Source organism: Equus caballus, chromosome 7 (genome assembly GCF_041296265.1).
Source record: "Equus caballus isolate H_3958 breed thoroughbred chromosome 7, TB-T2T, whole genome shotgun sequence".
Lineage (NCBI taxonomy): Eukaryota > Metazoa > Chordata > Mammalia > Perissodactyla > Equidae > Equus > Equus caballus.
In genome coordinates, this window is record NC_091690.1 from 2,458,176 (window position 1) to 2,486,101 (window position 27,926).

A 27,926-nucleotide genomic window follows, 5' to 3' on the forward strand; every position below is an offset into this window, starting at 1 on the left:
GCCTCGGGATGAGGACAGGCCCGGCCAGCCGAGCCCCCAGCGTCACTGGCTCCCGCCCGGGCGCGTGTCCGCCGCGGCTCCGGGGTTTCCTCTCGGGCCCGGTGGCTTCCAAGTGTCGCTGGCTCGGCCGCTGCCACGTCCGCCTCCCGCCGGCGGCCAGAGAGAGAAGCAAAGCCAGGCCCTGGAATCCCGGCTCCGCGCACGCGACCCTGGCCCTCGGCCCCGCGCACACCCTCCCTGGTCCCCCGGCCAAACCTCGGTCCTGGCTGCCATCACACTGGGCTCTGTCTGGGTCCCTAAATATATGGAAGCCGCGTCCTCTCCGCGGCCCCCCAGGCCCTGCCCGACCTGCCCCGTCCCCTCCCTGCCCTCCCTCCTCCCTCTGCTCCAGCCACACGGCCTCCCCGCTGCTCCTCCCACGCGCCTGCCCCAGGACCTTTGCACAGGCTGTGCCCTCCGCCTGGAGCTCTGTTCCCCAGCTGGTGCCGGGCCCGCCCCCTCGCTTTATTCGGGTCTCTGCTCCAAAGCGCTTAGTGTGTCCACAGCCCCCGGCACAGAACCTGGACTTGACGTTCCAGAGGTTCAAAGATTCACGTCCCTAGCCCCGTCCCGAGAAGTGTGCCGGCAGCGGACCCCGAGGACGTCCACTTATGTCACCACCCGCTGTGTCACCTGCGCCCCCACCCCCTCCCAGAGTCCACGCAAACCCAAGGGGAAACTGTAAGTCCTTCATGCAACTCATGTATCGAGCGCCTGCTGTGTACCCGGCCGTGCCCCACACTCTAGGGACACAGTAACGACCGAGGCGGACACCACGTGCTGCCCCGTGAGGTCACCGCCGTGGGAGGACTCAGGCCAACTGAATGTGCCCCGGGCTTCCAGGAATCCGGGTACCGACCCTGCCTCCCCCGACGTCCTTCTCCTGCCCCCCCGAGGCCGGCCCTCGGTGTGGCCCACGCTGTGTGACCCCAGCCACAGCCCTTTCCCTCTCTGAGCCCCGCATCCTCGCCTGGAACATCCGAGCCTCCGCCCGGCTGTGCCCGGGCCCGTCAAGGAAACGGGCAGAGCTGGCGGGCAGGGCGCTCCCCGGCCTCTGGGGACCGGCCCGGGGACGCCGGGCAGCGCGCGGTGACCTCCCGGCCGCCGTCCCCCCTCCCGCGGCCGCGGCCCGAGTCTGGCCCGCACTTTCCCTCTCCCTCTGCCGCCTGGGCCCGAGCCAAGCTGCCGGAGTCACTTTCAAAGAACTTTCTCTCCCCTTCCACCGCCCCCGCGCCCCGCGGCCTGGCGGCCGGCCCTCCGACGCTCGGGGACACCTCGGGCCGGGGGTGGCGGCGCTGGCCGTCCCCTGTCCCCGTCGTCCCCGTCGTCCAGCCCGGCCTCGGCCTCGGGGCCCCACGGGGTGGAGGGTCCGGCCGTCACCCCTGGAGGCCCCCAACCCCGGGGACCCGGCCCAGCCGGGGCGGCCACGCCACCTTGTGACATCACCACCGGGCGGCCATCTTCTCAACTCTCCCTCCCCCGGCTTCCAGATGCTTCTCTGGCCGGGCGGCCATTTTGTGCGCGCGGGAGGACGGGCTAGCACGGGTCCCCTCCCGGGTGGGGCGCACACGGGGGACCCCGGCCGTGTCCCCTCCCCTCCCCGGGGTGGGGGGGGGGTCCGAGCAGGGTGGCGGCCGTGCCAGGCGGCCCGGGTCCCTCTGGGCGCTCGGCCGCCCGGGGATGCGAGCGCCGGGGTTAAAAATACCGCGTGCCCCTCCTGGTCCCTCCAATGTCACACGTGTCAGCGCCACCGGGCCCGACCCAAAATAACCCGCTGTTTACACCGGAGGGAATTCTTGGCTCTCGGGCAGCCAGCCGAGGCCTCCGCCTCCCTGGCAGGCCCGGGCGGCGGGCGGGGTGGGGGGGGACCTCCGCGAGCCACATGTGCCCACGGGCCGGACGCACACGTGTGGCCGCAGGAGGGGACGGGCAGGCCCCGGAAGCCATGGTGGCCGCAGTGCGGACCAGAGAGCGGCGGCTGCCAGGGAGGGGGCTCCAGAGCAGGGCCGGGTCCTGCCCGTGCTGTGTGGCCTCAGGCCAGCCCTGCCCCTCTCTGGGCCTGGGCCCACGGTGGTGACGTGGGTTGGAAAGGAGAGAGCGGGAGCCCGAGGGGCTGGGCGGTGAGAGACTTTTCTCCTCCCCTTGCCTTCCCGGGGGGGCCTGTCTTCCTGGAGCCTGGCACACAGTTGGTGCTCAATGAGTGCTTGCACACAGCGGGCACTCAATAGATGCTTTCAGACAAGGGGGTCTGCTTACTCCAGCAGAGCCTGATACACAGCAGGCACCTAATACATGCTCATTGCTGGAATAAGCAGGATTATCCTGACAGGGGCTGACATACAGCAGGTGCAAAATAAATGCTGGTCGGACAAAGGAATCTGAGGAAATTTGGGAAAATCAGGGAGATTCAGAGGGAAAGACCAGGGTTAGGGGGATGGGACCCTGACCAATGGTGACGTAAGAGACGTCTGACCACAGGCCCGGGGCGGAGTGTGGAATGTCACCCAGGGGTGGCCCATCTTGGTCCCCATGGGCCTTTGAGAATCAGCAGAAATCGTCTTTGGAGAAACTCCCCCAACTGCTCCCGCATATCGGAGGGAGGGCCCTGGAGCAGGAAGAGTCCAAGGAAGGGACAGAAACCTGGCCTGGGGGTCCAGGAGGGGCTTCCTGGAGGAGGGGACACGGGAGCCGGGGCTTTGATGTATGACTAGGAGTCTGCCAAGCACAGAGGTCCCAGGGAGGTTGGGCAACTGGACCGAGCACACAGCCAGGACTCGAGCCCCTGCGGAGACTCAGCAGCCCGGGTGACCATTCTGGGCCTGGCAGAGGCGGGGGGGGGGGGGTGGGGGCGCAATGGGGGTGCAGCCCCCCGGGGGTGGTGGCCGGTCCAGCCCCCACCCCAGGAGGGCGGCTTCCAGGTGGGACCCCAGGTGGCCGCGGAAACCCTCGCAGCCTCTCCCCGTGTCCAGTCCTTCCCCCTGGCCCCGTTTCACAGATTGGGAAACTGAGGCCCAGTGAGAGGCTGGGAGCCTGGCCACCCGTTCCAGGGGCGCCGCCTTGGTCCTGGGGCGTCAGAGCCACGCAGCGAGCCGCTCACGGCCTCCCCTTGCCCCTAACCGGCCACGTGACTCCAGGCCACCCCAAGTTCTCTCTGAGCCTCAGTTTCCCCAGCTGTCCCATGGGGCAGGGACAGCGTCACGCCCGGGTGGGAACAGAGCAGGCAGAGGCCCTGTGGCCGGGGTCCCGGGTCACAGGAACGAGGAAGGGTCGCTCACCTGCCCCCGAGGGGCCATCCCCAGCCTCCCGCCTCACTGTGGCCGTCACGGCCCGGGTGCCCGCTGCGCAGGGGCCGCTCAGCAGGCGCGGGTGACCACGGCCCTGGCACAGATGGGGAAACTGAGGCACGGGGCCGAGACGGGCCCTGAGGAGCGGGAATGGGACCCAAGTGTGGGGCCCCTCAGCTCGTCCACTGAGCTCCCGGCCCCCGGGCCCGCCTCTGCCTGGCCGCCCGTCACCCCCCACCCGACCCCGTGCTCCACCCTCGTCCCCACGGCGCTTGTTCCCCAAAGTGGCCAGAGGGCGCCCGGAGCCCCCGAGTCCGACCCGCCACCTCTGCCCGCAGCCCTCCAGGCTCCCCTCCCTGGACTGGAAGCTGAGTCCTCCCCGCGGCCCCCCAGACCCCGCACGACCTGCCCCGTCCCTTCCCCGCCCTCCCTCCTCCCTCTGTCCCCCTCCTCCCTCTGCTCCAGCCACACGGCCTCCTCCTCGCTGTTCCTCCAGACACCAGGCCCATCCTGCCCCAGGGCCTTTGCACACGCTGTGCCTCTGCCTGGAGCACCTTCCCCAGATCTGCGCACGCTGGTTCCTTCCCCCCAGGCCTCCCGGACGAACCCGTCCCTCGGCTCCCATCTCGGTTCCCGATGGCCCTTATCACGAGGCGACACTGACTGCATGTTCCCCGTGTGTCCCCGCCACCCCCGGGCTGTGCACCCTACGAGGCCCGGGCTTTTGCCCGTCTTGCTCACGGTGACGTCCTCAGGACCCAGAACCGCGCCTGGCACACAGCAAGGGCTCAATCAGTGTTCCCCGCGTGCTCCCAGCCCCCGCTGCGTCTCCACTCGCTTCTCCCTCAGCAGCCCCAGGACGCAGGCGCATTGTACTGGGGGGGAAACTGAGGCCAGAGAGAGAAGGGACCAGCCGGCGGCGGCGGTGGGAAGCAGAGCGCACGGCCACGGGGAAGATCAGAGGGCCGGCAAACAACATCGACGGCAATAACAATAACGGGGATGAAGGGGCGCGGAACGGGGGTCGGGGTGTGCGAGGCTCCCTCCGCGGGGGCGTGGCCCGAGGGGACACCGGCCCCGGGCCCCTTTAAGAGCCTGGCGCCGCCGGGCCCGCCCCTCCTTATGTAAGCGCCCTTGCGTAACCGCTTACATAAGGCCTGTCGGCCCGGCAGCAACCTGTCCCGGCTGTCGGCTGCCCGGGCGGGAGGGCCAGGCCACCCCGGAGTCCCCTCCTCAGGGGGGTGACGTGGACGGCTTCCCGTCTGCAGGTGGACAGGGGGCCGCTCCCATGGCCCTGAAGGCGAAACTGAGGCCCAGAGAGGGCGAGCGAGCAGCCTGAAGCTGCACAGCCTCCAGCGGAGGGGAGGGCGGAGGCGCAGAGCAGGCTGGGCGGCCTCCCTCTTCGCTCCTCCCTCTGGCAAACGGGGCTACAATCGGGGACCTCGCTCCGCGGGTCCTGGTATGCAGCTGGCGCTCAATAAATGCAGCCGTAAACGCCACCCGGGGCCCTGCTCCCCAACACTTTTAATTCTCTTCCCGGGCTTAATGCCTGCCAGCAGGCGCTGCTGTTGCCTCGTGCTCCGTGAAGGGAAACTGAGGCAGAGAAGGGTGACAAACGGCCCGTCCGCACAGCCAGGGAACGCCCAGGCCGCAGGGGCTGCGTGACCGCACCACGGGCACAGCAAGAGCGCCGACTGTGTACCAAACCCTGGCCCAGAGACTATTCCACCTGCCCCACGGCTCCTGGGGGTGGGCACAAGGAGCCCCAGATGCAGATGGGGAAACCGAGGCACACAGAGGAGAAGGTTACGTCCAGGCTTAAAGCCGGGTCCTACTGTGCCCGCACAGTCTCCTCCCCCAGGCGGGCCTCCCAGCCCCGGGGGCCACCCGGCCCACGACGTGGGGGTCGGGGGTGGGAGGGGTGGGGGGGGGTCTGCATATGGCACCTCCCCCCCACTTCCGGGAGGGCTGGGGCTTGGGAGGGGGCGGCCCCTCACCTCCCTTCTCCCTGGGCGCTGGCCCTTTAAGGCAGCTTGCAGCCAGGGCTTGTCCCCGGGTGACCCCAAGGCCGGGCGTGGCGGGGAACAAGGGGCCCATTCAGCTGCCGCTGCCGCCTCCGGGCAGCCCCCGGGGGCCTGGGGGTGGGGAGGAGCCGGCCCAGGCGGGAGGGGGGGACCAGGAGAGACACAGAGACAGACACAGAGACAGAGACAGACAGGAAGGGACACCCTCGGCCGCCCCTCCCCCGCCCCGGGCTCCCCCAGGTCAAAGGTTACAGGCTGATTCACCCCCACTCAGGCTGCAGCCCCCAACAGTGCTCCTTGATCCAGCTGAACCTGGTGCCCGCTCTCCAGCACCAAAGTCCTCTAGGCCCCAAGAGGGGGACCTGGGACATCTAGGGAGGTCGCTGACACCCCCCAAACAGCCCCTTCTCCGGGAACCCCTGTGGGGCCTCGCATCTCCCAGAGCCGGGTTCGAATCCTGCCCCTGCCCCTTAGCTGTGTGACCTTGGGCCAGCGGCTTTACGTCTCTGGGCCTCAATTTCCCCACCTGTTAAATGCAGTTGGTGATCACGGCGACCTCGGTGGGATGGAGGCGGAAGGCAACGGGCGCCCATCGCCCCTGGTTTTGACCAAGCGTTTGACACCCCCCCTCCCATAAACGCCCCCGAGAGCCAGAACACACCGGACAGCCCGTCTCCTGCCAGGTGGCACTGTCGCCGGTTACGACCACCACCTTCGCCAGAGGACCTACTAAGCGCGCTCGGCGTAGGGCTGGGCGCGCCGGGAGACACAGTGGGGGCCACGTCCCCCCAGATGCAGACATCCCGCTACTTCCCCCCAGGGCCGCCACCAGCCTGGGGGAGCCCAAGAAACTTGAACCCGCACGCAGGCCTCTCTTCCAGAATCTTCTGCCCCGTCCCCTGGCGTCTGAGGACAGGCTCACTCGACTGGACCCTGAACTTCCGGGGAGTTCTAGAACCTGCCCCCAGAATGTTCTAGAACCCACCTCGCGGGATTCTGGAGCTTGTCTTTCAAGAAGTGAAACCCGCGTGTAGACGACTCAGGATGCTCGGAAACCCCGGGACCTGCCGCTCCGGGGCCATTGAGACGCGCTGGGGGGGCTTCTAAAGCGGGGGGGCCCATGTGGGGGTCCCCGACCCACCTCCTGGGCGGCTGTCACCCCGCTTCAGAGAGTCCCAAGGCTTCCCTGAGCCCAGCGGCTCTCGACCAGCCCTGCTCCCAGGGGACGCTGGGTGACGTCTGGGGTGTCACACTGGGGGGGCTCCTGGCATTGAGTGGGTGCCGCTCAGCCCCCCACAGCACCCGGGATGGCCCCCCAGAGGTGACCCGGCCCTGATGTCACATTGCGGGGGGGGGGGGGACGCCGTCTTTCTATCTTCAAAGGCCCCAAGGTGACTCCTGCCTCAGAATCTTCTAGAACTCAGGGGCCCTGGAGCCGGGTGGTGCCGAGCACATGGCCACTGGGAATGGACACGCGAGCGCGAAGCTCACGCCAGATTTCAAAGACTTTGGACCCAAGAAGAAAAATGAAAACGTCTCAGTGACTTTTCCACGTGGATTTCAGGCCAAAAGGACCACCTTTCGGACGTCCAGGTGGAACACGGTCAGCTGTGAAAATTCACGCCCCTGCTGTGGCCCCTTTGAGTGTCGATACCAGAAAAGTGCTCAATGATCCTGCGGCTACTGGACCGGGCTGCCAGGAGAATTCTAGAACCTTCCGGACAGTCAAGAAACAGAACCGGCCAGAGGAAGGGCCCTCACTGGGCAGCCCCAGCCAATGCCCCGCGCCTCTCTGGGCCTCAGTTTCCCCATCTGGACAAGACATCCGGCGACCCCTCCCTGGGCGCTCGGCAGCCCTGACCATCTGTGACTCCCGCCCACACGCGGCCGGAGGGACGGGGCCGGCCTAGCAGCTGGCGGCCGGCGTTGGGGGGGGCCGGAGGTGTCCTGAGCTGCCCTCGGCCTCCCCTCGGTGCCCCGGGCGCGGGGCCAGGGCGGCAACTGCAGCCCCACCGCGCCGGGGTGGCCGCCACAGGTGCAAGGCCGCGCACCCGCCTCCGCGGGCTCCTGGGGGGCGGCCCTCCCTCGCCAGCCGCCCCGGGACCCTCCGCGCCCCTGCACCCCGCCACGCGCTCCGAGGTCCCCTTCTCGTGGACACGATGTCAGGCCCACTCCGCGCACGCCCCCTGCCCCCTCTGCGCTGGAGAAACGGGAGCACAGAGACGGCGTGAACCTGCCCAAGGGCGCCCAGAGGGCCAGAGGGCAGAGCTGGGACCAGAACGACGGCAAGGATGAGGAGACGGCCGCGATAGTAACACCTGTCCTTACGCCACCGTCACTGGGGTTATTTCCATGAGTTACTTACTTGTCATTTCGTTACACGCATAGGACACGTCACTATTTATTATTATTAACAACGACGACTTATTGTGGGAAAATATATGTAACATAACATTGACCATTTTAACCATTTTTAAGTGCCCCTTTCTGGGGCAAGAAGCCGCCTTGCAGCGCTCCCGCCGTGCCAGGCCCTCCTTGACGGGGAGGGAAACTGAGGCCCCGCCGACTTCACCTGCCGAAGGCCACATGGAGCTGCAGCCTGCGCCCCGACCTCCGTCCGGCCCTGCTCCACGCGGCTCCCCTCGTGGGCTCGCCCACCTGTCAGTCCCTCGGGGCCACTGACCACGAGCCCAGAGTCCTCGGCTGTCGCTATAAATACCCCGGCCGCTGGCGTCGGGCCCTCGGGCCACAGCCACCTTCCCCGCCATGATGGACAGCTGTCCACCTGGCCGCCGGGACACCTGGAGCGGGGCGGCGGGGGGGTGTCCCGCGGTCACCGGCCTGCGTCACGGGGGCCCCTGCGCATTTGCTGGGGGCACAGAGCAGCACCGAGGTCTCCCCGTTGCCTCCTGGGTCTGGGGGCCAGGAAGGGCCTGAGCATTAATTGAGCGCCTCCTGTATGCTCTCAGGGGATCACCGACTCCCATCCTCAATGAGGTGGACACGGCTCTGAGTCTCGCCATGTACAGATGGGGAAACTGAGGCTCAGAGAGAGGGGCGCACCTCACACGGGCCAGGAGCGAGCACAGACGCACAGGGTGTCCGTTAGGCAGATAAACACACGCCCTCCCCCCTGTGCCGCCTGCCTTAGTCTCCCTGGCTGGGAGGAAGATGAAGGTGGCGGAGGCGGTGGCTCGGGGTCCAGCGTGCCCCTCTCTGTGGCCCGCAAGGCCCTCCCTTGCCACCCTCGGCTCCTCACAGTCCCAGACCAGAGAGGGCGGCGCTCTGCCCTACGTCACACAGCAAGTGAGGGACAGCACAGCGGCTGACACGGGTCCCCTCACTCCAGCCTCAGGCCCCTCCTCCCACCACCTGAGCTCAGGGTCCACTTTACGGGGACCCCGGGCCCCAGGCTCGGCCCAGCCGGCCCTTCACCACGGTTCACGGCTCTCCATTCACCTGTTCCCTCTGCCTTCAGGGCCTATGCGTCTGCCATCGGCACAACCAGGAGGGTGGGCTCCGTTCCACCATCTTAAAACCGATTCTTAGTTATTTTTCCTTCGGGGTCTCAGGAACTCAAGATCCCTGGGTTCGAATTCCGCTCTGTCTCCTGGGAGCTGTGTGACCTCAGGCAAGTGGCTGACCCTCTCTGGGCCTCTGTTAGCTCATCGGAAACAGGAGAAGGTGGCAGGCCCTCCCTCCCCGGGGATGCGGACGTGGTTGGGCCCCACCCGTGTCCTCCGTTTCCAGGGTCTCTGTCCTGATTCCCGCTCCTCGTTCCTACGGGGGCACCGGGGACCCCCGTCTCTCCCGCCCCGCCCCGGGCCCCCGGCCGCCTCTGCAGCAGCTGCCGCTCCCAGGCCGGGCCTGCCCGCAGCGCCACCCGGGCGGTTGGCACGGCCCCGGGCGGGAGCGGGAGGCCGGCCCCCCGCGTCAGCAGATGGGCACCATCTGGGCCGGCGGCGCGGGCGGCGGGCGGGCTGGCAGCTGCCGGAGCGGGCGCGGACCTGGCACCCCTCCCCCGCCCTGGCACGGCGCCCGCCCGCGCCTCCGGTTTCTCAGGCCCCGGAGGGGGCGGGGAGGCCTGGCTGGGCCGGCGGCTTCCCTCTCCGGCCCGGTTCCTGCAGGCTCCTTCCAGAAGGCCCAGCCGGCCCTCGCCCCGGAGCCACGTGCCCCCTGCTCCCCAGGCTCCCGGCGTTCTGGCCCCAGGGCCTTTGCATGGGCGGTGCCCCCTGCCCCCGAGGGCTCTCACTCCAGTCCTCGGGGCTCCCTCGCCTCCTCCAGGCCTCACCTCCAAAGCCACCTCCTCAGGGAGTCCCTCCCCGTCTGGAGCGCCCGCCCCCCCCAGGCCCCTCCACGCCCCTTCCATGTTCTGTCCTCCTGTCGCTACATCCTTAGTAATTTAACCGTGAACCGTCGGCTTCCCTGTCCCCACTCAGTTGCACACAGCCCCTCCCCACGTGCACGCACTTAGCAGGCAGCCCTGAACGGCCCGAGGTGAGACTCATGTCACCCCTTCACCCCCTCGGCCGCCCCCGGGGCACACACTGAGTCCGGCCCCGAGCATGTGCTCTGTGGCCACAGTGGCACCAGATGGGCCCCCGGGGAGCCAACTGCAGCCTCAGGAGGTGCCCTGGGCTCTGAGTGGGCTGGCAGCCCCAGGGCTGAAGGGGACCGTCCCCCGAAATAACCCCGAGGGAGGAGGCCTGGAATTCCCCTGCGGGGCGCAGCCTCGGGGTCCCCCTGACGCCCCCGGAGAGACGGGGACGCCGGCCTCGGCCGAGGACAGGGAAAGACCCCCGTGTGTCCAGGTCCCACTGTCTCTCCCCGGCTCTGTCTGTGTCTCTGTGTCTCTCGCCGTCTTCCTGTCACCCCCTCCAGCCCAGGGACCCCAAGGCGGGAGGAGGGAGTGGACGGACGCCTGCCTGGCCGGGAACAGACCAAACTTCGGGCCTGGGACACGGGGCGGGGGGTTGGGGGGGTGTCAGTGACGGAAGCTGCCGACGCTCTGTCCCACCTCTGCCCTCTCTGGGCTGTGCGACCTCGGGGCGGGGGCAGGCCCTCTCTCTAGGCCTCTGTTTCCTCATCTGTGAAATGGGGACCACAATGATTCCCGCTGTGACAATGGAAAAGAGTCGCTTGGCCCTCAGGAAAAAATGCCCAGCAGAGACGCAGTGCAGCTAGGAGTTGGGGTTTTGCAGCCTAAGTAGGAGTTTTCCATGTGGGAAAGCATTCCAGACAGGGGGAACAGCATGGGCAAAGGCCTAGAGGAGGAAACGGTAACCACCACGAGGAAGAAAACGGTGCCTTCACGACCCCAGAGGGCTGTTTGTTGAGCGCATACCGTGAGCACCCAACATCCCCACGAGGCGGCTCTTTTGGAGCCTCCCATTTTACAGACAAGGAAGCGAGGCACAGAGAGGTTCAGCAACTCGCCCGGATTCCCCAGCAGCAGGCGGCTCTGCGCCCGACCCTCACTCACAGCCAGCAGAGGCAGCGTCAGCCGGGCCAGTCTAAGCAGGGCTTCCCCTGGGGACACGGAGCCGGCTGCGAGTGGAGCCGGAGGGCGCAGCCCTGACCTTCCCCGGCCCCGGGTGGGGGGGGGGGGGGGAGGGGGCTGCCCAGACCCGCCGGCAGAGGCGCGGCAGCCGGACGTGGAGGTGACTGGGGAGGCGGCCACGGGGGAGGGGAGCCCGGAGGTGGCGCTGACGCCGCAGAAAAGCGCGGCGCAATGTTAGCAGCAGCCGAGGGGGCTGGAGGGGGACGTGGCAGCGAGGGGACCTGACTCGCATCCTAATGAGCTGGAGCCGCAGCCCCGCCCCCGCCCCCAGGGGGGTTTGCTGGTAACTGGGGGCGGTGGGGGAGGGGCCGGCAGATGGGGTCAAGGTCAAGGACTCAAGGTCAAGATGGGGACACTCTGCCAGATGTCCCTCCCACACCCCAGGAGCCCCCGACCTCATCTAATCCCCATGCCATTGCTGGGAGACGGCCTGCCTGTTACCCCCTTAGACAGAAAAGGAAACTGAGGCACAGAACAGCGATGTGTCGGGTTCACAGGTCCCGCAAAGGGCGGCCAACCCCTGGTGTCCCCCGTGGTCTCCCACTGGGGGCACCCCCCTCCCCCAGCCCTCCTCCCTCCGTCTCTGGTCATGCGACCACGCGCGTTCACGTGGGGTCTAGCCGGCTGGGTCTGTGACCTGTGGGCGCCCACGTGACCCACCGAGGCAGCCCCGGGGGTGGCATGTGCCCTCTTCTGTGCCCGGCTCCACCTGGGGGGCTCATGGGGTGTGGGGTGTGTCCTCATTAGGGTCCACATCTGCTTGGGTCCCCACGAAGACAGTCACCGCCGACACCTGCCACGTGGCCGGTTGGCGATCAGCACACCCCACACGTGAGCCTGGCCAATCCTGGCGGCGCAACCGAGCCGGGGACTCTGGCGGCCTCCACGTGACAGAGGGGGCAACTGAGGCCCGAGTCAGACACAGCCAGGAAGCAGCGGGCGACAGAGCCCTCTGTCCTGCCAGCCAGGCCCTGCCCTCAGCCACCAGCCCGCTGAGCTGGAGGCTGGACCCCACGTCGAGCCTCCACGCTTTCTGCCCGGCCAGCCGCTGAGCGCCTGGAGGCCCCTCATGGCCGCCTCCTCCTCCAGGAAGCTGCCACGATTTCCCCACCCTCACAAACCCCACCAGGCTCGACCCTGGGCATCGAGCCCGCAGCCAGCAAACACCCAGCTGGAAGGGCCCGAGCGAGCAGGGGTGGCTGAGGACCAGAGAGAGCGGTGACCCAGCCAAAGGCACACAGCACCCCAGCTTCCCACCCACGGCACAAGTGTGTGACCCGTCCGCTTCTGCTGGAGGTCTGAGAGTCAATCGACAGTGTCCCAGAGCGACCCCAGCACTCTCCCGGCTTTCCCCGAGCGCTAAGATGGCCCCTCTCCCGTCGCTCTCTCTCCTGCGCCCCGTTCCCGACAAGGCCGTATCCCACCCTTCAGACCTTCTGGGACACGGTCTCATCTCCTGAGACCTCAAGGGCCTGCCACCCACGTCAGACATCAAGACCAGGGCCTGCCTCTACCTTCAGACCCTCAGGATGCACATGCCTCCCCCGTCAGACTCTCCTTGAACCATCTCTCTTTCCCTCCGACCTTCACATCGCAGGCGCCCACCCCCCGCGACTCCAGTGCGGCCCAATTCCTCCCTGGGACCTTCCCACCGTATCTGGCGATCCCCTTACCCAACGGGGCGGCCACCCCCCTCAGACCTCTCACGGCCCTGCCTCCCCACTCTGACCTCTCACGGCCCTGCCTCCCCCTCTGACCTCTCACGGCCCTGCCTCCCCCTCTGATCTCTCATGGCCCTGTCTCCACCGCCCCCCCCCCACCTCTCACGGCCCTGCCTCCCCCTGTGACCTCTCGCGGCCCTGCCTCCCCCTGTGACCTCTCACAGCCCTGCCTCCCCACTCTGACCTCTCACGGCCCTGCCTCCCCCGTCGGCCTCGCACGCCCGCTCACCTCGCTCGCGCACGAAGTAGGCCAGGTAGAGGTCGAGCTCCTTGACGGCCACGCCGATGTGGTGCGGCTGCACGCAGAGCACCGGGTGGCCGCACTGCGCCGCCTTCACCAGGCGCTCGCCGTCGGTGCTCTCGAGCGGGATGCCCTTGAAGAGGATGACCATGACCAGGTCCAGGCGCCACACCTTGTCGGCCTGGCGCAGGCAGTCGATGCGACGCATCTTGCCCTTCTGGTCGGGGTTGGAGAGCACGCAGCCCGGGGCCTTCTTGCCCGTGATGGCCAGCACGAAGTCCTCGCGGAACTCGGGCCGGATGTCCTTGCGCAGCTTGGCCAGCAGCCGCGACGCCCACTTCTGCTTGACCTCGGCCTTCTCGCCCAGCAGCTCGTCCTTCACCGCGCGCTCCTCGTCCTTCGACATGCGCTTCTCGTGCTTCTTGAAGTACTTGCGCTTCCGCGCCTGCAGGTTGAACCAGGTGTAGGCAAAGGCGCGCACGTGAGGCAGCAGCGCCTCGATGAACGGGTGGAACTCATCCTGCGGGCGGGAGGGCGGAGGTCAGGGGGCGCGGGGACCCCCCAGGCACACCCCCCAAGCGGGGAGGCCCAGGGGCCGCCGCCCTCCCCGGGAAAATGGAAGGCACCCGGCAGAAGCACACGGGGGGGACAGGCTGGATCGCGCTGCCCAGATGGGGAAACTGAGTCCCGGACTGTGTGGGAGGGGCAGGCCAAGGCGCGCGTTCAGGGAGCACCGTCCTGGAGCCTCGAGCAAGCTGAGGACCCACTGCACAGACGGGGATCACGGAAGCCGGGCTGCACGGAGCCACCGTCCGCGAGAACTGGCGTCCGGAAACCCCAGTTGACCAGCACGCTCGAGACGCCCAGCCGGAATGTTCTAGTCTCTGCCGCCACAAGCCGGCTCTGCCCCGGGGCGCAAACCTCGCCATCCGTGAGATGCCGAGGACGGTCACCGCGCGCGCCAATAAAACTTTATTCACAAACTCGGACGCGGGCACTGGCCCCCCGGGCCGTGGTTTGCGACCCCTAGACGAGAGGTTGGGCTCCAAGGTCTAGAGCAGACCAAGTACACAGCAGGTGCCCAATGATGGCAGGAGACATTGTGCTCCGAGAGTGGCACTTGGGGCCCGGCTCTGGGACCCACCATCGGCAGAGGAAACTGAGGCTGGACGGGGGCCGGAGCCTGTCCAGCCCGCCCCGTCCCCCCAGACCCGCTCCACATGCGGAAAAACCGAGACCTGGTGGGGCCCTGAGGCCTGGCCAGTGCTGTGACGCCAACACCCCAGCCCTCTGCCTCACTGGTGTCACTGGGCGGCCCTGACACCCTTTCCCAGATGGGGAAACTGAGGCCCCAGAGGTGCCCCAGTCCCGAGGGGCAGAGCCGGGGCTGGGACCCACAGGCATGTGCCGTGAAAACAGTCGCAGCCCCGGCCATGCCTCGTCCCCTCCGACGGGCGTGCAAAAGCTGTCCCCTTCTCCCCACTTGTCAGCAAGGGAAACTGAGGCAGCAGAAGCTCAGGGACCTGGGGTCTCAGCCTCACGGGCAAGAAGTCCCAGGAGGAAGGACCACCGAGAGGAAAAGCCCTGGGTCTCTGAACCGGGTGGGGACAGCTCTTCCTGGCACGTGAACCCCGCAACGCGCCCAGCTCTCACAAGGCTGCCCTGGGCTCGTTTTACGATTCCTGACATCGGGGTTGTTGCGACGATTACTTCGTTCGCTTACCGTCTTCCGGGGGGGCAGGCAGTACCCCAGGTTCTGCTACTCTTTGCATGATGGGGAAACTGAGGCTTACGGAGGGGCGGGGACCTGGCCCAGGTCCTGCGGGGTCTCAGGGGGCCCGGGTGAGGCTCAGCCCCCAGCACCCCAGCCCGCCACGGCCATCGGGCCCTTTTCTCTCCTGGGAGGGACCCCGCGGCTTGGGGCTGTCGGCTCTTTCTAGATGGAGGTGGCCGGGCCGGTCCCCCCTGCGGGCCCGGGGTGCCTCCCTGCTCTGTGCCCCGGCTCCCTGGGCCACCTCTGGCCTTGGGGTGCACGGGGAGCAGAGGGACGACCCCGGACTTCACCCACGACCGAGCCTTGGAAAACAGCCTCCTGCCCCGGCCGGGCTGGGGGCACGAGCTCGGCTGGTGCCAGCCCTGCTCCCCACGCCAGTGTCCCCCGAAGCGTGAGTCACCGGAACAGCTGGACCTCAGGCCCTTTTCCACTGAGGCCGAGGGACAATGGAGGCGGCCACCCCAGGCCCCAGTCCCGGGCCCCCTCGGATGTGCCTTTCCCACGTCTGAGCCTCAGAGACGGGCAGCGACTGGCCCAGGGTCGCACAGCCGGGCAGCAGAGCCCAGGGCCAGGCCATGTGGCTGGAGGAGCCGGGGGGGACGGAATCGATGGAGACACAGGTCGCTGCCCCCTGCTCCCCGGGGGGACGCCACGGTGGCAGGAGGCCAGAGCAACGGTGTTGACGTTGGGCCGTGGCTGCCACCCAAGGTCTGGCACTCACTGGGGCCGTGATGAGGGGCAGCTGGGGTGTGAGCCAGGGGGCGGGCCTTCCCAGAGTCCTCTCCGGGACCCCTCCCCTCGGGGAGCCCCCACCCCCGCTCTGGGAAGAGGTGCCCGGGAGGCGGGCAGGGGCGGGAGCCCACGTCACCAGTGACCCCAGCTGGTGCCAAAGGAAGGAGGACAAACAGTCTGCAACTGGGTCAGGGACCTGTTGCCCCATCCTCCTCGTCCTCCCCTTCAGGTCAGCCCAGGTGACAGGCAGGCCTGTCACTCTTTGTCCCATGGGACCTGCGACAACCAAGGTGCCCTCCTCCCCCATGGCTGACCAGGAGAAAGGAGCCGGCAAAGGCCAGGCAGATGCTGAGAATCCTCTCGAACTCCTACACATCCCTCAAAGCCCCATCTCCAGTGCTCCTTCCTTCGGGCAGCCTTTCCTGCTCTGCTCAGGGTTCCCGCAGCCCTGGCCTGGGCCACACAAGGTGGGGGGGGTGTCTCTGAGGCCAGCTCTGTCACTCCCCGTCCCCAATCCCAAGCCAGGGCCATGACACATGCTGCCAGGCAGATCCTGCGGGTAAGACCAGGTGACAGTGGCCTCCGTTTTCTCCTTCTGTACGACCCAGGAACCAATCACTGCTCCTCTCTGGGCCTCAGTTTCTCATTCTGTACAGCCCGAGGGGGTGGGGAGGGCTTGTCTGTTGCCCTGGCAACCAGAGAGGCAAGGTCAAGGGAGGGGGAACAAGGCCAGGCCTTTCCCGGAAACCCCGGTTTCCCAGGAACTCGGCCCACTGCAACTCTCAGGCCACAGAGGGCAGCCTTAGCTGGGAGGTAAAGCCTGAGGCCCACGCCCCTGCTGGGCCCCCTGCAGTGGACAACTGTGTCCCTCTCTGGGCCTCCCCGAGGCCCCCCACCCTGACAGTTCAGGACAGGAAACACCAAACCGGACGCTTTCCAGAAAGGGTCCTCTGTCCTTCCTTCAGTCAATGATTCCACACACATTACTGAGAATCTATCTTAACCACTTCCTAAGTGCTTGTCCCGAACTCCTACGCATCCTTCAAAGCCCCGGTTCCAATGTCCTTTCCTCCAGATTAAGGGACTCGCCCACAGTCACATGGCTGCCAGAAGGCAGAGCTCATATTCGAACCCAGGACCATCCAGCACCGAGGCCCCTAACCTAGGGGAACTCCCACCCCCAAGCTCAGAGCGCCAGAATTTACGAATGGCTCCTACCTAACCCTTCAAAGGAGAGAGTCATTCAGTCGTTCAGCAAACATCTACTGAGCGCCTACTGTGTGCTAGCCCCAAGCAAGGTGCTGGGGGCCCTCCCCCGGATCCTGCTCTGGAGGAGGGATGGATGTTAAATGAGCCAACAAATATGCAATAAAACGTCAGGTCAAACAAAGTGCTCCAGGGAATTTAAAGGCGTCTGAGGGGGGGCTGTCTACAGCTGGGGGTGATCAGGAAGGGTCTTCTGTAGGGGAGGGAGGACACTTGCACAAAGTCCTGAAAGATGGCAGTTCAGGGCTGGAACTTTCCAGGTGGCGAAAACAGCAAGTGCAAAGGCCCTGGGGCAGGACTGGATGTTGTAGGAGGAACAGTGAGGAGGCCCTTGAGGCTGCAGCAGAGGGATTGAGGGGGAGAGGGGGAGGAGGGAGGGCAGGTCGGGGTCGAGGCAGGTCGTGCGGGGCCTTGTAGGCTGCAGGGAGGAATCTGGGTAAACAGAGTCCAAAGAGAGGGAACTCCTCGAGTCTGCACCCTGGACCCCCTCTGTGGCTGGATGTCCCCGGGGCTGATGGCGGCCGAGGCAGAGGGCCTGGGTGTGGAGAGAGACGGGCAGCGCGGCCGGGCCTCTCACAGGCCGAGCATTGGCTGAGCTGTAGACTCCACAAAATGGGAACCAATGTCGCACCCACTGTCTGGAGGGAGAAACTGAGGCCCAGAGTCGTGCAGCCGAGCTGGGCCCTGTGACCGCGGCCTCCTGCCTCCTCGGTCCCCTCGCCGGGCCCCCTGCACCCTCACACTCTCTCCGGAGCCCCCCGCTCAGTCCCGGGCCACCTGCCACCCCCTCCTCAGCTCGGGGGCTTGTCATAGCCGAAGCCGCAGCCAGGAGCAACGGCCGACAGCAAGACCCTTGGGGGTCAGGGCGCCAGCTTTTGTGGGGTCACCACTGTCCCCGTCACCTGGGTGAGGGCCTGGCTTATGCAAACAGCAAACAGTGACAGGACGGAGGGAGGGCCAGTTGAAAGACGCCTGTGGATGTTTCACCCAATTATTAGTTTAGCAACAACCATAACAGCAGCTGCACTTATTTGGCACCTACTGTATACCAGGCCCCGTGCTCGGGGGGGGGGGGGGGGGGGGGGGGGCGGGGCGAAGCGTCCCAGGAAGGCGCCGGTACGTTCCCCACTTTACGCTGGGAAAGACTGAGGCTCCGAGAGACTCCGGTCCCTTCTCTCGGCTGCCAGAACCAACCCTCCCCTCCTTCCTGCAGCCGCCATTTATGAGCGCCTACTGTGCGCCAGGCCCCCCCCCCGCCCCCCCCCCGCCTCCCTGACTCCTCGGGCAGCGCGAGGAGCCCAGGGTTCCCAGGATCTGCCTCGGTGGGGTCCCCAGCAGGGCGCAGCTGAGGCGGCGGGCCTGTGTCAGCAGAGAGAGACGGAGGGAGAGAGAGAGAGAGGGAGGGAGAGAACGCTGACTCGGCCAGAATCCCAGCTCCGTCGTGATTTACAAGGCGCCGGCCCTGGCGCTGGGGCACCTCCACCGCAGAGAAGGGAGGGGCAGAGACACAGAGACATACAGACAGAGACACAGAGACAGAGACACACAGCGAGGCTGTGCCTTTTACAGGAGGGACTCCGAGCCCAGGAGGCCACAGGCGGCGGGGGGCACACGGGGAGCACCCACCTGCCCAGGCCAGGCCAAACAGCCAGGGGAAAGTGGCCCCACACCCAGGCCCGCTCGCCATGCTGTGCCGCCCTGGGCAGGCCCTGGCCCTCTCTGGTCTCGGCCTCTCCTCTTCCAGCTCTGAGGTGCTGGGGGACCCCCGACCCCGACAGAGCCCCACACCCCAGGCCGAGACCTCGCCACCTTCTGCTGCCCCCTCGCCTGGCCCCATCGGAGGCGCGGAGTGAGGCCAGGGCCCTCTCCCAGCCTCGGTCCCCCTTCCCCCCAGGAGAAAGGGCGGTAAGGAGTGGCGGCCTGGAGAGAGACGAGGGAAGGAATGAAGGAAGAATGAATGAAGGAGGGAGGCGCCCTGGGCCAGGCCCAGCCTGCGGGCCCGGGGAATCCTGGGCGCCCGGGCCAAGAGGGATTTGGCCCCAAACCCGGAATAAGTAACGTGGCGGCGGCGGGCGGGAGCCGGGAGGGAGGGCGGCCAGGGCGGGCGGGCGGGAGGAGGCGGCCTTCCCGCCGGCAGGATTTATGGAAGTAACGGCTGCTCCACACAGTTCCTCTTAAGAGTAAGAGTGAAAAGAGCTTGAGTCACCAGCGACCCAGGGACCGGGCTCCCAGCATCCTCCAGGGCGGCCGCCACCCCCCTCGGTGGGCAGGGCCGGGGGGCACGGGGCGGGCTGGCACCGAGCGAGCCGTCCCCTCCCCCTCTGGCTGGCTCGGAGAAGGATCCGGGTCGGATCAGCTAAAAGGGAGCTATTTTAGGATGGGTCCAGGTTGTAGGATTGGTGGGGCAAAGGGGGGAGACGGAGGCCCAGAGACCCGGGAGGGACCCGGGAGGGGGAAGGAGAGAGACACGGCGACAGAGAGATGGAGAGAGACGGCCACAGAGACAGAGAGACAGGCAGAAGGGGAGAAGACAGCCAGACAGAAATGGGGTGGGGCCCTGATGAGGGACACTGAGCCAGACAGCCAGGAGTGGGGGTCCTGCCCCGTCCCCCAGGGGGACACCAGACCCATAAGGAGCTGCAGGTCACACTGAGGCTGCGGGCAGCCCGAGAGGAGGTCCCCTCCCCGTTGGGGGGGCCCATGGGAGAGTAAGCACAGGAGGGGTGAACCCTGGCCTGGAGCCTCGGGGTCCCTCGCTGGCCCCCATCTCCCTGTCTCTTGCAACCTCCTAGTTGGGATGGTTCGGTTCCGCCGAGGGCCGCCCTGGGGGACCCGGCTCTGCTGGGGGACGCCAGGCTCTGGTTCTCCCTGCCACCCGCTCTGGGCACCGGGACGGAGGCCTGCGGCCCGAGGAGTCCTGCCGGGGAATTCCAGGGCGCGGTGACAAAAGGCGGCCTTCCAGCCCCGCGCCTGGAATAGCCGCCCTGGGCTCCCCCCCGCGTGCCCGGAGCGCGGGAAGGGCACGGGGGGCGGGGGCACCCCCAGCCCCGAGACCGCCAGGCCCAAGGTCACCTGAAAAGCCCGGGCAGAGGGCTGCCTGTGCTGGGGAGCTCCGGGCAGCCCGGGGGGCAGAGGTGGGCCGGCAGAAGGACTGCTGGGGGGGACCCCCAAAGTCGCTCCGAAGGGGCCGCGTTGGGCTGGAGGGAGGCACGGACTTGTCCAAGGTCACCCAGGGGATCATGGGTAGGACAAGCCGAGACCCCCTGAGCACCAGCCGCGCTGGGAGCCAGGAACTCCCGAGCGGCGGCCGGAGGGGGCCAGGGAGCAAGGTCCCACCGCGAATGACGGGGTCCGCAGATTGTGAATGGGGGGGATCCCCGGTAGACAGCGGTGGTCCCTGCGGCCCAAGCTGGGCCCCCACGTGCTCCCCATACGGTGCTCCTCAGGACGCCAGGCGCCCACCGCCCACATGCGCTGCCTTTTGCAGTCTGGAGGCCACTCCGCGCCTCTCTCCAGAGGCTGCCTTAGCCCCATGTCACCTCCGGGGAAACTGAGGCTGGAGCCTCATTGACCTAAAGACACACAGCAGGGCAGGGGGTGAAGGGCGGAGCTGGAAAGTAGAACCGGCAGACCTGGGGAGGGGGGGCGCCTGGCGGGAGCTGGGGGAGGGCCGGGGTCCCCGGGAGGGTGCGCCCTGGGGCAGTGGCGGCCGCCCCTCCCCGCACAGCCCCTGGGCCTTGCACAAGGGAGCCCGGGAGCGCGGCCAGGGGTGAGAGGCGGCGGGAGGGGGCAGGGGCAGGTGCCGGGCTGGCGAGGGCGCCGCAGCGCCGCAGTGCCCGCAGACCCCGGAGCGCCCGCCTCCCTCCGGCTCCTCCGGCGGCTCCAGGGCCCCCGAATCGATGCGGCGGAAAGATCGGGCCGGGCGGGGGGCCGCGGGGGGTGGGGGGGCGGGAGACCGAGCGGGACGGCCGGGCCCCCCCTCCCCCCACGGCGGGCGCCTCCAACTTCGCGCGCCCCCTCCCCCTCCACGCACACGTGGGCCAATCGTGGGGGGAAAGGCGGCCCCGGATGGGGCGGCGGGGCACCCCCTTGGGGGAGGGGGGGCTCCAGGAACGCATCCGAGGCGTCCTCACCTCCAGAGGGTCGCGGGGCCCAGGATCCCCTCCTCGATTGCTCTGGGACGCAGGCGCGCTCCAAACGGGGGGCTCGCGCGGAGCCCTGCCTCGGGGGCGCCCCCAGCCCTTCCCGGGTGGGGTGTGGGAGCGCGTCCTGCGTGGGGAGAGGGCGAGCCTGCCCACCTCCCGCTCACCCCCCAGCCCCTATGTCCGGGAGAGGGGAAGGGCCTGGGGGCGGGAATCCCGGGCGAGAGGGTCCAGAGCGGTGGGGAGGGGGGTCCCGGGCCAGCCCAGCCCAGCCCCCCGCGCGCCCTGGCCGGGGTGGCAGGGGCATCCTGGCGGGCCGGGGCGGCGGGAGGGACGCGCGCCTTTTCCGTCCCGCCTCCCCGGGGCTGCCCGACTCCGGGGCCGGGCTGCGGGGGGCGCGGGCCCGGGGCGCGGGGGGCGCGGGCGGGGGGCGTACCTGGGTCAGGCAGAGCGGGGACGAATACATCCCGGGCGGGCGCGGCGGGAGGCGCAGGGCCGGCCGGAGCGGGCGCGCTGAACTTACTGAGTCATTTTTCCAAACCCCCCCCCCCCCCCCGCGGCCGCGGCCGGCGCGCTCCTCGCCGCCTCCTCCCTCGGTCTCCCTCCTCCCTCCTCCCTCCCTCCCTCCCTCCCTCCCTCCCTCCGTCTCTCTCTCTCTCTCTCTCTCTCTCTTCCTTTCCCGTCCCCCCCCCCTCCTCCTCCGTCTCTGTCTCTCGCCGCGTCTCTGTCTCTCCTCCTCCTGGCCGCCTCCCTCCCCCCCCCCAGTGGCTCTCCCCTCCCACTTCTCAACATCCAACTTTCAAAGAAACGAGGGAAAAAAGAGCGCGAGCCGGGAAGGAAAGCCGCTTCTTCCCCCGCCCACCCCCCCCCCCCAACGATCATGAACCCCCATCACTGGGGATCACGGATCTCCAGGCGCCAGGGTCCCCACTGGGGACCCCCCCAGGGGCGCGCTCGCCCCACCCGCAGCGGGTCCCCCAGGCCCGCCCGGGGTCAGCGCGGAGGGCTAGGGGGTGGGTGGCTGCTGGACATTTGGGGGCCCCCCCGGAGGTGGATTTTTAAGACCCTCCTCCCTCCCACCACCGGCCCTGAGCTGGCGGGGAAGTTGGAGATTCGGGCCAAGTTGGGGGGGGAATGAAGAAGTGACGTGTGCAGAGGCCGGAGAGAGCGTGTCTTTCCCCTTAAAGATGTACGACCCCAGGTGCCCCGCAGGAGAGGGGTCCCACGGCACCCCCGCCCCCTGCTCCCCCGAACAAGGACTGCAGTTCCCGGCTCAGAGGGGCTTGGCCTCCACCGCCCCTCCTTGGCCAGAAGGGCCCCAGCCACCCCGGGAGCCCCCAGGAGTCTGCTCTCTCCTCTGCCAGCACCAAAGTGGACCTGGGGGGCCGCTCTGGCCTCCCCCATATATGGCCCCAGCACCCCAGGAGGGGGACAATCGAGGGGGAACTCAGGCTGCCCAGATAAACCCGTGCAGCCCCTTCCGGGGTGTCTCGTAAACCCCACTGACCCCATCGGTGTGTCCATTTCACAGATTTGGAAACTGAGGCACCGTGAGTGGCTTGGAGCCCGGCCACCTGGCCCCACGGCCCACATTCCTAAAGGTCCCTTATTCACTCTCTAGAATGGCTAGGCACAGACCTGCCCTCCCCGCCCCCGTCGGCCCCAAGGGCGCCAGATGACCGTGACCTCAGCTCGCCCCCGGCTCCCTCCCCGATCCTCCCAGCAGCTCTCACTCCCACCTCCCAGGCTGCGGCGACGTGGCCCGTCGTCTCTGGGCCTCCCTCTGCGTCCTCCCCGTACAGTGGGCTAACAGCGCCCGCCCCGTGGGGCTGGTCGGCAACCCCGATGACAAGGACACTGAGCAGAGCCTTGACCTCCTGTCCGGGGAGCACAGAGACATTCTTAGAAAGCTGGCCATTTTGCCTCGTCTTTCGGAGCATCGTGAGGCCAAAGGATACCCTCTCGCCACCTTGGGGCCGCTGCCCCATGTCCAGGGGCACCGGAAGATGCCACCTAGTCCCCCGTGTTACAGGGGAGGAAACTGAGGCTCAGAGGCCGGGAAGCCACTCACCAGGGTCCCCGGGCTGACCTGGCAGGGAGCAGCTTTTCCCTGGGCCTGCCGGCTCCCCACCACGCGGGTAGCGCTTACTCAAACATCGTGAGCGGACAGCGACCGGGGGCACGGGACAGCAGGGGACGCACAGGAACCCAAATGCCAACATCCAGCCACTGAAAGCCAGGATTTATTATTCAAAAATGCCATGCCGCATAGGGGGCAGACTCCCAAACTCACAGACATTAAAATTAAAATGGACTTCAGCGCGTTCCCCCCGGACTGCCCCCCACCCCCGGCCCAGCCCGCCTGCGACCATCACAGGGCAGGTTAGGGTCCTCACGAAGGTGAGGTTTGGCGAGCGCAGACTGCCCCTCTCGGGACCTCAGTTTCCCCATCTGTAAAATGGCCACAGGAGGCTGCGCCTCGGAGATCGGGGAGATGAGGGTGCCCGCGGTTACGTGTGTGCAGACCGTGTTAACATATCAGTGGTGGCGGCTGCTAGAACCTTCTGCCGGTTCACAACCGGTAAGGAACTGTTATCTATATATTCCAGTTCGAGCAGGAGGGGCCCCTGCGGTGCACAGAGTAGGTCCACAGCTGGCCAGCGGGTTGCAGCCTGGGTCCCCTCCAGTTAGCAGCTCAGCCTCCCTGTGCCTCAGTTTACCCGTCTGCGAAATGAGGCCATGATGGTTCCTCCCCCGTGAGTGGCTGTGGGCAAACCAGCCAATGCCCGGGGAGGCCAGGGCAGCGCCCTGCGCCTAGCGGTTTCCTCCTCAAGCACCTGGGGGGTTTGGACCTGCGTGTTGAAGGACCCAGAAGAGCGGCACACGATTTAGCTCCTGGCTCCGGAGCACCATTCGGCTCATTGGATAAAAAATAAAAATGCACTCTCCCCACAACTCACTCCGATTTCTCTGTAAGTGTCCCCGATACAGATGCACCCTGTCATACTAACGCCAACCACTTGGAGCCGGCCCCCGTGTCTACACTGCAGGGCCAGTTCAGCAACACAGATGCGGGTGCCAGCTGGAATATTACACAGCCCGGAAAAAGCACAGGGGGCCCCGCTGCAGATGTCTCCACGAGACACGCGAGCTGCAGGCCAGGGTCTCTCTCCCTCCCACGCCATGCCAGGAGCAGCCTCGAGTTGTGACAACCGCAAATGTCCCCAGACATCATCCAGTGTCCCCGGGGGCAGACCCACCCTCAGCGACCCAGGAACTAAATTCAAGGTCTCATTTGGGATTTTTTTTTTTAAAGAATAGACATGGTGCTTTATGAGAAGGTGTGTCTGTTCCACGTGCAGTTGCTGAGGCAAAGCTGGATGCAAACAGTGGGGTCCCCCCAGGTGGGCATGAGAAGAAGGCTCAATTTTTACTCTGGACATTTTTTCCTCCTCTTTAGGTGCTTATGAAAGGCTTGTGTAAGTAAAAAGTAAATTTTTCAAAAGTGAGTGGAATTCACACAGCAGCTCAGTCACGGATGGTAGGAGCCCGCGTGGTGACTCCACAGCTGCCACACCCTGAGGACAGAGGACACAGCCAGGGCCAGGTCTGCGAGTGCACGGCGTGACAGTGCCACCCTGCTCCGCCTGGCGCGCGGTCCTGTGTGTCCCCATTTTACAGAAGAGAAACTGAGGTTCTGAAGGGGATGTCAAGGTCCTTGGTCTTGAGAAGGAGAGGTGGCATGTGACACTGGTGCTGGCAGAGACACACACACACAACACACCCCACAGACACACTGTCACACACAGAGACCCCACCTGACACACGCGCACACACACTCATGCAGACGGACACAGAGACACGCAGACCCACACAAGTGCACACACAACCCAAACGCAACACACGGACACTCGTCCACGATCACACACTCACACCCAAATGCAACGACACACACAGGCACACACACGCACAGTAACATGTGACACACCACATCCCTGCTCCTCCCCCATGGCCGTCCCCGCCAGCTCCCCCCACAGCTGGGGTCTCTGCTATCCCGGCCCTGCAGGGACACAGAGGTGGCGGAGAGCGAGGGGGCTGTCCCCTCCCCATCCCACAAATGCAGGTGTCCCTCTGTGAGTGTGTCTGTGTATCTGTGCCTGCGTGGGGTTGTGTGTGCATGGAGTTACGTACATTTGTGTGCAGTGAGGGTATGTCACGGGGGTGTGCTTGTGAATTTGTGCACACAGTGCATCCCACCGTGCGCCAGGCGACAAGTGGGATGGTAGAATAGAGGGGAGCGCTGTGTAGGGCAGGCCAGGTGTCCGACCTCAGGGATGGAGGGGCCTGGGCGGGTCCAGCGCAGTGACTCTGAGGGCTGTGTGCGCGTCTCACCGTGTGGATGTGGGTCCCCTTTCCTCCTCTTCACAAACAGCCCCCCCCAAAATGGGACACAGGTTTCAAGCAAAAAGCAGAAACTCGGGCCTGGTCTTGGGGCTTTGAAATTCAGAAAATTATGCAAAGGCCCTGGGGCGGGGGTCGTGCCCAGGACGGGCGCACACAGCACTGCGCGCCCACCCCATCTGGCCGCGCTCGGAGGCAGGACTTGGGGGCGGCTCCCAGCAAAGAGGGCGAGGGGGTCCCCTGGGCCACCCCCCTGGGCCCGACCTAGCTCCCGCGCTTCTCTAACTGCCCATCCCTCGGGACCTCCTCTGCGGCGGAGTGGGGGGACCCCCCGCCGCCCCGCCTCCCTCCGGGGCAGGTCCCCGCGCACGCGCAGCCCCTGGCGGGAGACGTCGCCGCCACCGAGCGATCGCGTCCCGGCGCCACCTCGCGCCCGAACCTCAAGCCGGGACCACCTGGGGCCCGCGGATGGGGGACTCCGAGGCAGCGGAAAGTGGAGGGGACGGGGCGGGGGTGCGACGAGGAGAGAGAGTTTTGGCAAGGTCGAGGAAGCACCAGACGTCCCCCCCCACCCCAGCGGCCCCGATTACAGGAAAAAAGGAATGGGGGGGGTGCGCGAGAGGGGAGAGGGTGTAGACCCATCCCCAGGAATAGTCACTCAGCGCCAGTCACAGCGACACCCAACTGTCCCCAGGGACGCAGCCACAGGGCACAGTTCCCCGCTCACCGGCAACCCCCTAACCGCCACACACTCACACAGGGACACCCCATGGTCACCCAGGGACATCGCGGCCCCTTGGGGGATGCACGACCCAGCCACACAGCTTCACAACACCGCCCCACGGGGACACATGGCACAGTCGCCCAGTTACCCAAAGACACACACGCACACGCTGTCCCACAGCCGCACAATGCTCTGACCCACACGCAACACAACACACACAGCCACGTGGATGCGCAGACACACACACACACATAAAGCAGAGGACGCGCGACGCCTCGGGACCCCCGGACCCCCGGCCGGGGACGGGACCCCCGGGCACAGAGACGCGCGAATGCACCCCCGGATTCTCCCGCTGACCCGTTTGGGGAGCACGGGAGCCCCCAAACGCAGCCCTCCAGCGCGGACGCCACCGCCGCCCGCGCACCGGACACGGAACCCTCAAGTGCAGCCACGGACGCTCGGGGCCTGGGCGCGCCCTGGGGACACCCTCGGGGGGCAGGGTCCCCGTGCGCCGCGGCGGGGTCGGGGTCGGCCCGGGGGGCGGGGCGACGGCAGCCAGGGGGCTGCCCCTGCGCGGCGCCGAGCGCGGCCGCCCGCCGGCTCCAAGTTCAAGGCGCCCGGCGGGGCCGCTGCGCGCTCTCCGCCCCTCTCCGCAGCGGCCATTTTCCGCTAGCTGGCGCGCCGCGCTCGCCCGGCCCGGGGACCCCGCGAGCCCGCCGCGCCCCCGCCCCGCACGGCCCGCCGCGCCCCCGCCCCGGCCCCGGCGCCCCCGCGGCCCGCGCGCTCGGGGGTCGTGCGCCCCGGGCCGCGCCCTCCCGCCTCCGGGCCCGGCCAGGGAGGGGGCGGGGGCCCGGCCTCGGGTGGGGGGACCCTCTCCCGGGAGCCCCGCCCTCCCCGCCAACTCCGCGGCGCCCGCGAGGGGCCCCCCACTCGGGGTCCCCCGCCGCGCCCCGCGCGCCAGCTCCGCCCCCAGCCGCGGAGGGGGGAGGATCGGCGGGCGGGGGTCCCGCGGCGGCGGCGGCGGCGGCGGCGGCGGCAGCGGCAGCGGGCAGGCGGGCGGGCGGTGGGGTCCCCGCCTCGGGCCCCTCCCTCGGACGGCCCCCGCCCCCTGCCCCCCCAGACCGTGCAACTTTCGCCCGGAGCCCACGCACCACCCCAAAAACTCCCCGGGCGAAAACGAAAGTGGGGGCGGCGACGTACCATGGCGCTGCTGCGAGGAGGCGAGGCCGGCGCCGGAGCGAGCGCGCTCGGTCCCCGGCGAGGGGGGGCCGGAGGCGGCGGGAGGAGGCGGCGAGGGAGGGCGCGCGGGGGAGGGAGCGAGCGCGCGAGGGAGGGGGCGCGCCGCGCCCGCCCCCCCGGCCCGCAGGACCCTCCCCTCGGCCCGCCTCCCCCCGGGCCCGCGCGCCGCCCGCGCCTCAGGCCGCTCCGCGCCCCGGCCCGCGCTGCGGCGGCTCCGGCAGCGGCTCCATCCCCGGCCCGGCCCGCGCGAGGGGAGGCCGGGCGGGTGGCGGTGGCGGCGGCGGGTCGCGGGGCCCGGGGCGGGCTGGCTGCGGAGGGAGCGGATCCACCTTCGCCGCGGCGCGCGCGCGCTCACACACACACACACACACACTCACACACACACACGCGCGCGCAGACGGCTCGGGGACACTCGCCCGGGGCCTCCTCGACTCCGGCACGGACACGCCACGCACCCCGCCGCGCGCGGACCCACCCCGGCGGCGCCTGCAGCGTGTCACCGACACACGCGGCCTGCGGGTGGCAGCCACACACGCGGGGACCCACGCTCGCAGCCGCTGGGGGAGTCTCGGACACACACCTCCTGCAGGATGCCACAAACACACACTCACACTCGCGGCCTGCGGGTGTCACCCAGACAGACACACACGGGCACCCACATGCTCGCAGCCTGCGGGGTGTCACCCAGACACCCACGGCCTGCGCGCTGTCACATACACAGACTCGCAGCCTGCGGGGTGTCACCCAGGCGCTCAGACAGACTGCCAATCGTAGACACA

The 27,926-nt window shown here is 67.9% G+C and overlaps 1 protein-coding gene across 8 annotated transcripts in view; it reads right to left on the bottom strand.

Annotated features, from left to right (window-relative positions):
• Positions 1-27,277, bottom strand: part of NFIC (nuclear factor I C) — a 54,226-nt gene extending 26,949 nt beyond the window's left edge. For 2 of the 8 annotated variants that reach the window (XM_070272472.1, XM_070272469.1), the window contains exons 1-2: positions 14,593-15,365; positions 12,858-13,389 (exon numbers count right to left, since the gene is read on the bottom strand). In XM_070272472.1, coding sequence (XP_070128573.1) covers positions 12,858-13,275 — 418 coding nt within the window. In that variant the 5' untranslated portion in view covers positions 13,276-13,389; positions 14,593-15,365. Of the gene's footprint in view, positions 1-12,857; positions 13,390-14,592; positions 15,366-21,219; positions 21,565-27,108 lie in introns of those variants that run through there. The other 6 variants (XM_070272470.1, XM_070272471.1, XM_023646394.2 and 3 more) reach the window with 6 other exon arrangements.
• Positions 27,278-27,926: the final 649 nt, after the last annotated feature.